Source organism: Oncorhynchus nerka, linkage group LG23 (genome assembly GCF_034236695.1).
Source record: "Oncorhynchus nerka isolate Pitt River linkage group LG23, Oner_Uvic_2.0, whole genome shotgun sequence".
NCBI classification, from domain to species: domain Eukaryota; kingdom Metazoa; phylum Chordata; class Actinopteri; order Salmoniformes; family Salmonidae; genus Oncorhynchus; species Oncorhynchus nerka.
This window is the reverse complement of record NC_088418.1, coordinates 17,885,652-17,898,542: the sequence shown is the minus strand read 5'-3', so window position 1 is coordinate 17,898,542 and position 12,891 is coordinate 17,885,652. Positions and strand designations below refer to the sequence as shown.

The following is a 12,891-nucleotide window of genomic DNA, read 5'->3' as shown; positions in this document are numbered from 1 at the left end:
TAATGCTTTGTATTCAGGACAAAGTTAATTTCTTTGCCACATTTTTTTGCAGTTTTACTTTAGTGCCTATTGCAAACATGAGGCAAGTTTTGGAATATTTTTTCTTTTCACGCTGTCATTTAGTTTAGTATTGTGGTGTAACTACAATGTTGCTGATCCATCTTCAGTTTTCTCCAAAAACAGCCACAAAACTCCCTTTGGCCTCATGGTGAAATTCCTAGCGGTTTCCTTCCTCTCCGGCAATTGAGAAAGGACACCTTTATCTTTGTAGTGACTGGATGTATTGATAGACCATCCAAACTGTTATTAATAACTTCACCATGCTCAAAGGGATATTAATTCATTTGTAAAAAATTCTAAAAACATAATTCCACTTTGACATTACGTGGTATTGTGTTTAGGCCACTGACACAAAATCTCAAATTAATGCATTTAAAACATTTGGAAAAAGTCACGGTGTGTGAATACTTTCTGAAGGCACTAAACAGTATAAACAGGAAAACAGGAAACAAGCCATGAGTAAACAAATAACAGCCTGGTGTAATCAGACACCTCACGTCGCCACCACATTTATCTCCCATTCCTCACTGACAGAGACACGCATTATTAGCCTTTGGCATCATCATTCCCACAGCCTCAGTTGCTGGAGCGTTGGGGAATCGCCCGCTGTCATCATTGATTCTGTCAGATTGGCACACAGAGATATGAATTGTCTGTGGGAGGTGGATGGGGCTGTGCAAATCTATGATGCGAGTGATGACAACAGTGTTGACAATAGCCCTATGGGACTGCAGTGGGACAACAACAGAACCACTGCTTGGATGCAAAGAGATACTTGGAAGAGTCTCAAATCGCACCCTATTCCCTATATAGTGCATTTCTTTTGACCAGTTCCCATAAGGCTTGACCAGGACCAATAAGGCTCTGTCCAGGACCAATAAGGCTTTGACCAGGACCAATAAGGCTCTGTCCAGGACCAATAAGGCTTTGACCAGGACCAATAAGGCTTTGACCAGGACCAATAAGGCTTTGACCAGGACCAATAAGGCTTTGACCAGGACCAATAAGGCTTTGACCAGGACCCAGAAGGCTTTGACCAGGACCCAGAAGGCTTTGACCAGGACCCAGAAGGCTTTGACCAGGACCCAGAAGGCTTTGACCAGGACCCAGAAGGCTTTGACCAGGACCCAGATGGCTTTGACCAGGACCCAGAAGGCTTTGACCAGGACCCAGAAGTGCACTACATGGGGAATATGTTGCCATTCGGAACACGTATCATCCCTTGTGTCCAAGCTGGGAGAGAGTCAGGTTATCGATGGCTCTGTCTAAGGTGCTTTGTTGATCTAATAAAATAATATTTAGCATGGCTATATAGTCGGAGAGGCCGGGGATCATTTTGGGGAAATTAATTGTTTCCCAGAAGCAGTCAAAAGGTTGATTGTGTAATTTAAAAAATCCAGCTCAGCAGTATGTCACTGCACTGAGCCTACTGTTACAGACACAGCATAGAGAACATATCCCAAAATGTCACAGAAGATGATATTGGTGCCAATCACTCTCCTACTCTCTTGGGCCGGCAGGTAGCCTAGTGGTTAGAGCGTTGGGCCAGTAACCGAAAGGTACAAATCTGTCATTCTGTCCCTGCACAAGGCAGTTAACCCACTGTTCCCCGGTAGGCCGTCATTGTAAATAAGAATTTGTTCTTAATGGACTTGCCTAGTTAAATAAAAGTTAAATCAAATAAAAAATAATAAACTCACCGGCTAAGATACTATGTCCCAGCTAAACCTAGCAGATATGTACAAACACAGTGTCTGCGTAACAAAATGGCACCCGTTTTGACCCATATGGGCCCTGTAGTGCATCAAGGGACTAGAGTGCCATTTGAGACACATGCAGTATGTGGCCCCCCTGCATCCTCTGGGGACTTTGGGGAGGAGGGAGATAAATGGAAAATCAATAGGGACAGCGCGCAACAACAGTGACTATTGAGCATCATTCTTCAGAAACACAGCAGAGAGAACTAAAGCTTCTCCTGCAGAAAGCAACACAGCCAATCTGACATTGTCTGTGCAGCCCACTGTTTAAAAGCATCCGTGACTGTGCAAATACACCTTAGACGTTGAGGGGAAAAGTCCTGAGGGTAAAATTGTAGGTCATCAACGGAGCCTGTTGAATGACAATACACAGCTAATAATAATTCCAGCCTGGATCGGACTCGCCAAGATACAAAGGATCATATGACTCTAAAATTAGAGCTCAGTATGAGTCGCATCCCTAGTATAGACATAAAAACACTAACAGTGGAAATCAGTGAGTCAGTGTGTTTGAATCCCAACAATGCATGGAAATAGCGTGATTGTTGGATTGATTGCATTTAAGTGCATTGTCCACCGTGTGTGTGTGTGTTCAGAGTATGAGTGTAGCAGAAGCGGTGTGTGTGTGTGTGTGTGTGTGTGTATGGCCGACCTGCAGCAGTAGCTTCAGGTGTTCTAGCTGGGTCTTGACAGAGCAGCAGTCCTCCGCCATGTGTTTCAGAGTCAGCTCGTCCAGCTCCACAGCCTGATGAAGACCTGACAAGCCTGTGCCCTGGTACCCATCATACGGCTGGAACCCAACGTCACTACTGGAGAGGTAGAGGGACAGGGAGGCCGAATGACCGAGAGAACACGAGAGGGGGGGGGGGGGGGACAGTCAGAGTAAGATGGGGAGAGAGGAGACAGTCAGTCACTGCACGTGAGACGGGGGTGAATCAGAGTCCCCACGGGAGGAAGCCTGTGACAGCCGAGTGGCAGGCAGGAGGACAAGACATGTTATCCGCTTACCAAGGCACGAGTGGCTGTCTCCCACATGTCAGCAGTGCACACATACATAATTCACATTGACCTAGCGCAATCTCTCCATTAGGGATGTGGAAATGGAGGAACAACGTAGGGCTCTCCCACTCTGTTCCTGGAGAGCTACCCTCCTGTAGGTTTGAACTCCCACCCTGTTTCTGGAGAGCAACCCTCCTGTAGGTTTGAACTCCCACCCAGTTCCTGGAAAGCTACCATCCCACACCAAAACACCGGTATTTATCATCCTATAGGTTGTTCTCAATCTTCTTTTGTTTTCAGCACTTTTACCTGAAAAACTAATTTTGTCTCATAATGCCATCCAGCAGCTCACCGGTTGTCATTGTGGAGGTGATCCTCTGCATTCCAACAGAGCTGTCTTCTCCAGTGGGTCAGATGGGACATCCCATCAGTATCTACAGCAGGAGACAAGAAGACAAAGGCATGGAGTAAAAGGAGGACCTCACACACACACACACACACACACACGATTTGGCTAAATAAATAAATTCAACCGTTAAATGTTGGCGTAAGATATGATACTAATATCCTCCGATATAACTGAACAAGACATGCAGAAAATGTTAGTCAATTGAGTGCAAAATATGGAAAAGCATGATCAATCAGAATAAAACACACATAATGCATTTTAGAATCCCAGGTACTAAGAGAGGTTTTTCTGTTTTGAGTTTACTAGCAATTCAAAATATTTGAGTCTTTATTTTGGTTGACCTATGACCTTTCTGTAAGGCACATCTTCCATGGCAAATCCAGCAAGTAGAGCTCTTGGAGGAGTTCCAGGAAAAACAAAAACGTTGGCTGGGATGCCTGAGATGAGATGGAAGGCGTGTATGATGAGACTTTGAAATAGACTGTTGGATATGCCAATTGCTAGAATAGCCAGCAAAGTGTTTCACTGGGATCTCTCTATAGGGGGTCTGGGGATCCGACATTTGACCTTTTTAAACAGTAACCGTGAACATCCATACAAAATTGAATGAAGGGAGACTAGATGTTATTAAAAAACAACTGAAATGAAATGGGTGGAGGAGATTATCGTAAACCCACATGTTTAACTTTTTGTTTGATTAAGGTGGACGATTTCAGGTGTCAGAGATATGTTATGTACAACCTACCTGAACGCAGGTGGTCACTGTGTGCACAGGTAAGATCAGGGATATTGACCCTGTGTACTGAAACAGGTGGTCACTGTGTGCACAGGTAAGATCAGGGATATTGACCCTGTGTACTGAAACAGGTGGTCACTGTGTGCACAGGTAAGATCAGGGATATTGACCCTGTGTACTGAAACAGGTGGTCGCTGTGTGCACAGGTAAGATCAGGGATATTGACCCTGTGTACTGAAACAGGTGGTCACTGTGTGCACAGGTAAGATCAGGGATATTGACCCTGTGTACTGAAACAGGTGGTCACTGTGTGCACAGGTAAGATCAGGGATATTGACCCTGTGTACTGAAACAGGTGGTCACTGTGTGCACAGGTAAGATCAGGGATATTGACCCTGTGTACTGAAACAGGTGGTCACTGTGTGCACAGGTAAGATCAGGGATATTGACCCTGTGTACTGAAACAGGTGGTCACTGTGTGCACAGGTAAGATCAGGGATATTGACCCTGTGTACTGAAACAGGTGGTCACTGTGTGCACAGGTAAGATCAGGGATATTGACCCTGTGTACTGAAACAGGTGGTCACTGTGTGCACAGGTAAGATCAGGGATATTGACCCTGTGTACTGAAACAGGTGGGAACTGTGGTGAAATGGAAGAGGGGAGACTTTGTAATTACTGTGACCTCGAAGAGGCAGATAGTAAAAATCACTTTATCCTTTATTGCTTCTTACTACGATACACGCTTGTCTGTATTCCGGAAAGCCCACCAGGTATTATGTGGCTGAGCGACAAGGAAAAAGGAAGGAAAAAGGAAAAATGGTTGTTCGTCTAAAAAAGACCACCTCTAATTAAATGTATTATTTCATTCTAGACATAGGCCTATACCAAAATGCACATATAGTGCCTTGCAAAAGTATTCAGACCCCTTGGATTTCTGCACATTTTATTGTGTTACAAAATTGATTGAAATATACAGAAAATCCTAGAGGGAAACCTGCTTCAGTCTGCTTTACACCAGACACTGGGAGAAGAATTCACATTTCAGCAGGTATGCTGAGCGATTAACTGAAATGTCAGTTATTTTTCGTTTTTGAAACAACCAATTGACCAAAGTTGGTTCAATTATTTGAATTCCATTTTTACGGGGGGTTTTTCTATGAGCTCAAAGTGCACATTGCACTGCAGTTTCTCTAGAGATCAGTCAGATCAAGCCCGAACTGTGCAATAAAGTAGGGAGTTGTAGCTTCCAACAGGCCCGAAAATATTTCCGGTCTGTGTTTCTTTTTCGCCTGCTACATACGGTATTAGAGATAGAGGAATGTGTGATCAAGGGACAGAGAGCAGTTGCTTCTCAAGGTACCTCTATCTGAAAATGCATGATCTAAGTGATCAATAGTTGCTATTCAGCAGTCATACAAGTATGCCTTATTTACTTAGAAGAACTACTAAAATAGTGATTTTGTCAGACAGCAGCTCTATAGAGATGAGATGATGACTTGGAATGAAATAATAAAGTCGTCAAATAAAACAAATGTAATATACACATCAAATGAAATATTTTATTAAAGTAAAGTAATGTGAATAAATTATTGTTAATAAGTGATAAGCAGTAATGAGCAGTCACAATACCATCATGGGACTTTTATTCTGTGTTACAGCATTCAACCCTCATAATGCATAGGTCATTTAAAATGTTTTTTTTAAACGATCGAAACAAAAATCTAAAACCGTGAAAAAACTGTATAATCGAAAAGAAACCGAACCGACCTCAAAAAGCACTAATTTCTCAGCACTATCAGCAGGACAATAACCTACAACACAAGGCCAAATCTACACTGGAGTTGCTTACCAAGACAGTGAATGTTCCTGAGTGGCCAAGTTACAGTTTTGACTTAAATCTGCTTGAAAATCGGTGGCAAGACTCAAATAGCTGTTTAGCCATGATCCCCAAGATCTATAAAAATAATAATGGGCTAATATTGCACAATTCAGTGACTTACCCAAGAAGACTCATAGCTGTAATTGCTGCCAAAAGTGTTTTTAACATGTATAAGCTCAAGGTGGATAATACTTATTTCATTTCTATTTTTCATTTTAAATGTTTAAATCTTCCACTAAATTTTGGACCAAAAAATTACATCTATCTGAATCCAACTTTGTAACAATAACATTTGAAGAAATCCAAGGGGTATGAATACTTTTGCAAGGCACTGTACGTATAGATTGCCTGCCCCCCCCTTTGTTTTTACACTGCTGCTACTCACTGTTTATTATCTATGCATAGCCACTTTTACACATTACCTAGACTAACCTGTACCCCCACACATTAACTCAGTACCGGTACCCCCTGTATATAGCCTTGTTATTGTTATTTTATTGTGTTACTTTTTGATTATTATTTCTTGAACTGCACTGTTGGTTAAGGGCTTGTAAGTAAGCATTTCACTGTAAGATCTACTACACCTGTTGTATTCGGAGCATTTGACAAATACAATTCGATTTGATTGGGCCGTCTTTCACACTTTAATTCTTTCTTGGCTTTTAAAACCCGTCAACACCCTTTTTTTTGTTTAATGTGTCAAGGGAGGGCTCGCCAACTGAAGGGATGGCTCGCCAACTGAAGGGATGGCTCGCCAACTGAAGGGATGGCTCGCCAACTGACAATTCGACACGCACAAAAAAAAAAATGTCATAAGAATTCACACACACACACACACACACACACACACTAAAGGAATGATGCTACTTTATATTTCTCAGTTCCTCCCCATACTCAAAGTCCTAAAGTACATACTATATAACCAGTGTGTTCAGAAGAAATAAGCATATAAACCAATCTGATGCCTGAGACTCAGCTTGTCTCTCAGAGGGGTTTCTCTCTCTCACTCACACACACTCTACAAACAACAGAACTTAAAGTAAAGCTTTACGGAAATGATCGGATTTAATCTTTTAACACCACAGAATTCTCTCAGCTTCCCAGGCTAAGTGGGATGAAAACAAGGCAAAATAGAGATGAAAAAATAAGATCTGCGGGAGAGAACAAGTCAATCCTCCCACACTCGACATGCTGCTACCAGAGACAAAGAGAGAGACGAGATAGACAGTACTAAGCAAGGCAACTATGAACTCATCCCTCTCTGCATTGCTTAAGCCTCTGTTGTGTCTGGGTTCCCTGAAGACACGCATTCTTCTTTCACCCACGATTACGGTTCAAAACGAGACGGCTATGGCACACAAACAGATCTTCAAATAAATAACCTGAGGTAGAGCGTGAATTGGTTGCTTTGAAAACTACACCGTCCTAGTCTGTCTGTGTGAACTCACTGGCAGGCAGGAGGCTGGAGATGACTGAAGAGCCTTGATCGGGCGGCTACAAGGGGAAGACTGAAAGTGCTGTTGATGTTTGGGGGTTTTCCTGTCACGGGAGTGTACAGTTCAAAATAGAAAACTAAGGCCTTCCCTTACCTGTACGGATTTCATGCCTATAAGGAATCCTGCTATAGGACTCCTCTCCCTTTTACAGGGGTGATGACCTCCTCACTCCAACTATGTCAGTCAAACAGGAAGGAGGGCAGATTGGGAGGCTTGACATGGCCTTATGCTAATTTTAATGCCATGCAACACATGACCATTAGACTGTGAGGTGCATTGCTGTGTAGTCTGACAGCACAGCACTCTCCTTGTTCAGTCCCCTTTTCCTTGTTCAGTCCCCTGGTAGAACTAAGTTGCCTGTTGGCACAGATCTAGGGTCAGCTTACCCTCCACCTAACCTAACCTTGATCAAAAACGGTGCTGACATCAGTGTCTAGAGACAAACCACACTCACCACTGTGCAAGGAGCCATGCGCAGGGAGGTCATCGTCCAGCATGAGGTCATCGTCATCCAGGTCACACCCAGACTCCAGGTTGTCCAGGTTGTTGAGTATGTCCTAGGGATGGAGACAGAGAGAGAGAGAGATTATTCAGTATGAGGCATCAGGTTTTTTCTTTTCTTACAATAACAGAAGAGAAACCATATGAAAGTGAAGTTCATCTCCTTCAAAAGGGAAAGATGTAATTGAAGAACGAGATTGAAAGACCGAATTCCATGGTAATTTATTATATAAAAAAAATAACTGCTCTCTTGTTCAATAATGTATGGGCTAAAACTACTTCCATTAAGAGTGAGACAGTTTTCTTTTGAAAGCGCCAATCTATGCCATTCTTTTTTATACATTAAAACGTCAAGTCAAAGCCAATGTACAAGTTTAAATCAATATGTTCAAATCTTTAGCAACAAAAGGTAAACAAAAATGTGAAAATAAATTGCTTGGGCCTTTTTTCAAATTAATGACCCTCAAGAAATAGGTTGAAAATGGTTACTTATTTACCAAAAAACTAGGATACAGGAATATATCTGTCGGAGTGAGAAAATTCTATCGAAGAGAAGCACATGTTAGACAAACGGTGGGATGGAAGAACTTCAAGCGGGAGCGAGAGAGAGAGAGAAACAACAACCAATCCTTGGCCATGAGAGAGTCGCTCTGTCTCCGTAGTCCATAAACAGTGAGGTTATCTTCTGGCCCATTTTCTTTTTGCTCTGGCCCCCTGCCTTCTCTTAGGGCTTAGTCACAGCACATCGCTCCTGGGAAATGACATTTCCCCATGGCAGACGCCCATCCATCCATAGCAAGACATTACAGCCTTATCTTCTGCTAGAAAAAAACAACAACACAGGAGCTCCGAGGAGAGATCAATGGCAAAGGTTTAAGTTAGCTACAGTTTTAGGGATCTCGGATTCCATAAGCAGCCCTATCGCTGGCGGCTGGCTCACTTCTCATCAGAGCTATAGACAGACACTCAACCTCTATGTGGAACTGCCTGGTACTTGAAGCATCTCACTGATACAGCTCTTAACCCTTTGACACGTACGAACACACAAACACATTCTACAGTGGTCCCTGCAGCGATACGCTCAAAACGGTTGTGATTAGAACACTTATTTAGAATGTCCAGTTACGATTGACACAACAGTCAGCGTTTGAGCTGGCCACAGAAACATTTAGCACAAACACAGTTTATACAATGTTATGTCCACAATGTGAGCAGTTTATTTTTGGGTGCAATGTCCAGACATTGACAGAAGTAGCGAGAGCGTAACACAATTCTCAAACTGGAAAATGTAGGCTACATTAGTCATAACGCTGAGGAAAGAGTAACCTAACACAAGCGGTCATATTTAACTAGCTCTAGGCTGACAGAAACCATAATAGGAAATAGGTAATAGTAATGACTATTTACAATTCCTCATATAATGAGTGACCTCACCAGTGATGGAAATAATTGAGTAAAACACAAAAATCGAAAGTAATTCGACAATGGGTAGTTTGTGCGTGCCGCCATGTTTGTTTTTTCGCGTCAACCAAAGATAAGAGGTTACAAGATGAGTTGGGTCTGTTTGCAGTATGCAGGTTGAAGGGGGTGTCATCGTCTACCATCATTCGCTTCTTGAAGTTTACACGAAAGATGCGTGAACCATCAATTCACCTAGTTTTGTAATAACAACTTTGGTCTGACAGACGTTCACGTGACAACCAGAATGCATAGTATGATGCCAACAAACATGGCGCCACACATGGCTGGGCATTAGCTTAGCATAAACTCATCATAATCAGTACAACCTTTAAAACATATTTGGAATGCCTGATTCGTCACCAGTACTTGAAAACATGTGAATGAAATAGCACAAGTAATTTTTCCAACAATTGTTTACAGACAGATTATTTCACTTAATCACAATTCCAGTGGGTCTGAAGTTGCCATACACCAAGTTGACTGTGTCTTTAAACAGCTTGGAAAATTCCAGAAAATTATGTCATGGCTTTAAAAACTTTGATAGGCTAATTGACATCATTTGAGTCAATTGGAGGTGTACCTGTGGATTTATTTCAAGGCCTACCTTCAAACGCAGTGCCTCTTTGCTAGACATCATGGGAAAATCAAAAGAAATCAGCCAAGACCTCAGAAAAAAAACTGTAGACCTCCACAAGTATGGTTCATCCTTGGGAGCAATTTCCAAATGCCTGAAGGTACCACATTCATCTGTACAAGCAATAGTACGCAAGTATAAACACCATGGGACCATGCAGCCGTCATACCGCTCAGAAAGGAGACGCGTTCTGTCTCCTAGAGATGAACGTTCTTTGGTGAGAAAAGTGAAAATCAATCCCAGAACAACAGCAAAGGACCTTGTGAAGATGCTGGAGGAAACAGGTACAGAAGTCCTATATTGACATAACCTGAAAGGCCACTCGGCAAGGAAAAACCCACTGCTCCAAAACCCCCATAAAAAAAGCCAGACTACGGTTTGCAACTGTACATGGGGACAAAGATCATACTTTGGAGAAATGTCCTCTGGTCTGATTAAACAAAAATAGAACTCTTTGGCTATATGTTTGGAGGAAAAAGAGGGAGGCTTGCAAGCCGAAGAACACCATCCCAACCGTGGCAGCATCATGTTGTGGGGGTGATTTGCTGCAGAAGGGACTGGTGCACTTCCCAAAATAGATAGCATCGTGAGGAAGGGAAATTATGTGGATATATTGAAGCAACATCTCAAGACATAAAGTCAGGAAGTTAAAGCTTGGTCGCAAATGGGTCTTCCAAATGGACAATGACCCCAAGCATACTTCCAAAGTTGTGGCAAAATGGCTTAAGGACAACAAAGTCAAGGTATTGGAGTGGCCATCACAAAGCCCTGACCTCAATCCCATATAAAACGTGTGGGCAGAACTGAAAAGGCGTGTGCGAGCAAGGAGGCTTACAAACCTGACTCAGTTACACCATCTCTGTCAAGAGGAATGGGCCAAAATTTACCCAACTTATTGTGGGAAACTTGTGGAAGGCTACACAAAATGTTTGACCCAAGTTAAACAATTTTAAGGCAAATACTAATTGAGTGTATGTAAACTTCTGACCCACAGTGAATGTGATGAAAGAAATAAAAAGCTGAAATAAATCATTCTCTCTACTATTATTCTGACATTTCACATTCTTAAAATAAAGTGGTGAGCCAGAATTTTTACTAGGATTAAGTGTCAGGAGTTGTGAAAAACTGAGTTTAAATGTATTTGGCTAAGGTGTATGTAAACTTCCGACTTCAACTGTACATACATACATACATACATACATACATACATACGGTGTGCTACAGTAAAAACAACACGATATACAGAAACTTTAAATGATAACGTAATAAGCCACTTACTTTGATTGGAACGCACACGTCCAATGTTATTATTAGTAGTGAAGGCAATGCGGGAGCCACCCGTAAAATCTGCCAGGGAGGAAAAATGTTGTGCTTGTCCTGCTCAGTAATGTCTCAAACGTAAACGATCTGTAACAGGGAAATTGGCTACTTCTATGTAAATTAATGAGGCGGTGGAAAACACCTCAATTCAATCTGCTGTTAGAAAATACAATTTAGAAATTGACAAGTTGAAACACAGCCTATAGATAATTAGCAGGCATGCCTTGGTTTGAGGGCAGCGTGGGTTAACTGCCCTGCTGCGTGACAATCACATTTGGGAACAGTGAATGCATTCTGGCATCACACGCATAAAACAAAAACTCACGCTGGGGTAACAGAGAGATTTGGTTAAAGGCTAAAGTAACTCACAACATACAGTATTGTGAGGCTGTCTCTGACCAAAAAAATCTTTGTCGACCGAGAGCCGTCTGTTCTTTCAACCAATTGATTGGTCAACATTTTTAAAATGTGCATATATATATATATATGTGTTTATATATAATTAGACACACAAATGACTAGAGGGCGAACGACCACAATTGACTTGATTGTGCAGGGCCGGGATCGTTTATTTAAAAAATACAGCCAGTGACAGTCTGACTAGCACCCGTTGTTTCTCTCTCCTCCCTGCTGTTGTGACCACCACAAAACATCAACAGTGTTTATTGCCCTGTCCGTGCTGTTGAAGCTGCAATAAGTTGATTCAAGTTAGCCAAAAAGCACCTGGATGATATTCAAGACTCTTGGAAATGTTCTATTGACAGATGAGTGAAAAGTATAACTTTTTGGATGACATGGGTCCCGTTATGCCTGGCAAAAACCAAACACTGCATTCCACAGAAAGAACCTTATCAGAGAATTCTGTATCAGAGAATTCTACAGGGGAATGTCAGGCCAGCCATCTGTGAGCTAAAGCACAGCTGGGTCATGCAGCAAGACAATTATCATAAACACACAATCAAGTCTACATAAATATGGTTAAAAGGCAACAATTTGAAGTTTTGGAATGGCCAAGTCAAAGTCCAGGGCTAATCCCAATTGTGCTCCCAACTTTGTGAAAATGTCCCTGTGCACAAAGCGAGGTTCATACAGAAAGGCTTTGTCAAGATCGTTGTGGAAGAACTTGACTGACCTGCACAGAGACCTGACCTCATCCCCATCAAACACCTTTGGGATGAACTGGAACACTGACTGCGAGCCAGGCCTAATTGCCCAACATCAGTGCCCAACCTCAGTAATGCTCATGGCTGGATGGAAGCAAATCCCTACAGCAATGTTAGAACATCTGCCCAGAAGAGTGTGGGCTGTTATAGCAGCAAAGGGGTGACCAACTCCATATTAATGCCCATGATTTTGGAATGAGATGTTCGACGAGCAGGTGTCCACATACTTTTGGTCATGTAGTGAATGCTACGAATTAAAATGCGTATTATATGTTATGAATTTGCAAAATGCACAATATGTTACGAATTTGAAAAACCTACTATATATATATATATATATGTTACGAATTTGCAAAACATATGATATGTTACCAATTCTAGCTGTGCTAGCTTGCTAACGTTAGCCAGGTTAGGGGTTAAGGTTAATTTTAGGAGTTAAGTTAACTTTTTAAGGCTAGGGGGCAGTATTCGGA

General features: G+C 42.1%; 1 protein-coding gene across 2 annotated transcripts in view; it reads right to left on the bottom strand.

Moving 5' to 3' along the window:
- LOC115106388 (serine-rich coiled-coil domain-containing protein 2-like) overlaps positions 1-12,891 on the bottom strand; it is a 130,124-nt gene that overhangs the window by 53,845 nt on the left and 63,388 nt on the right. For both annotated transcript variants that reach the window (XM_029629065.2, XM_029629068.2), the window contains exons 4-6: positions 7,794-7,896; positions 3,169-3,250; positions 2,470-2,626 (exon numbers count right to left, since the gene is read on the bottom strand). In XM_029629065.2, coding sequence (XP_029484925.2) covers positions 2,470-2,626; positions 3,169-3,250; positions 7,794-7,896 — 342 coding nt within the window. The remainder of the gene's footprint in view (positions 1-2,469; positions 2,627-3,168; positions 3,251-7,793; positions 7,897-12,891) is intronic.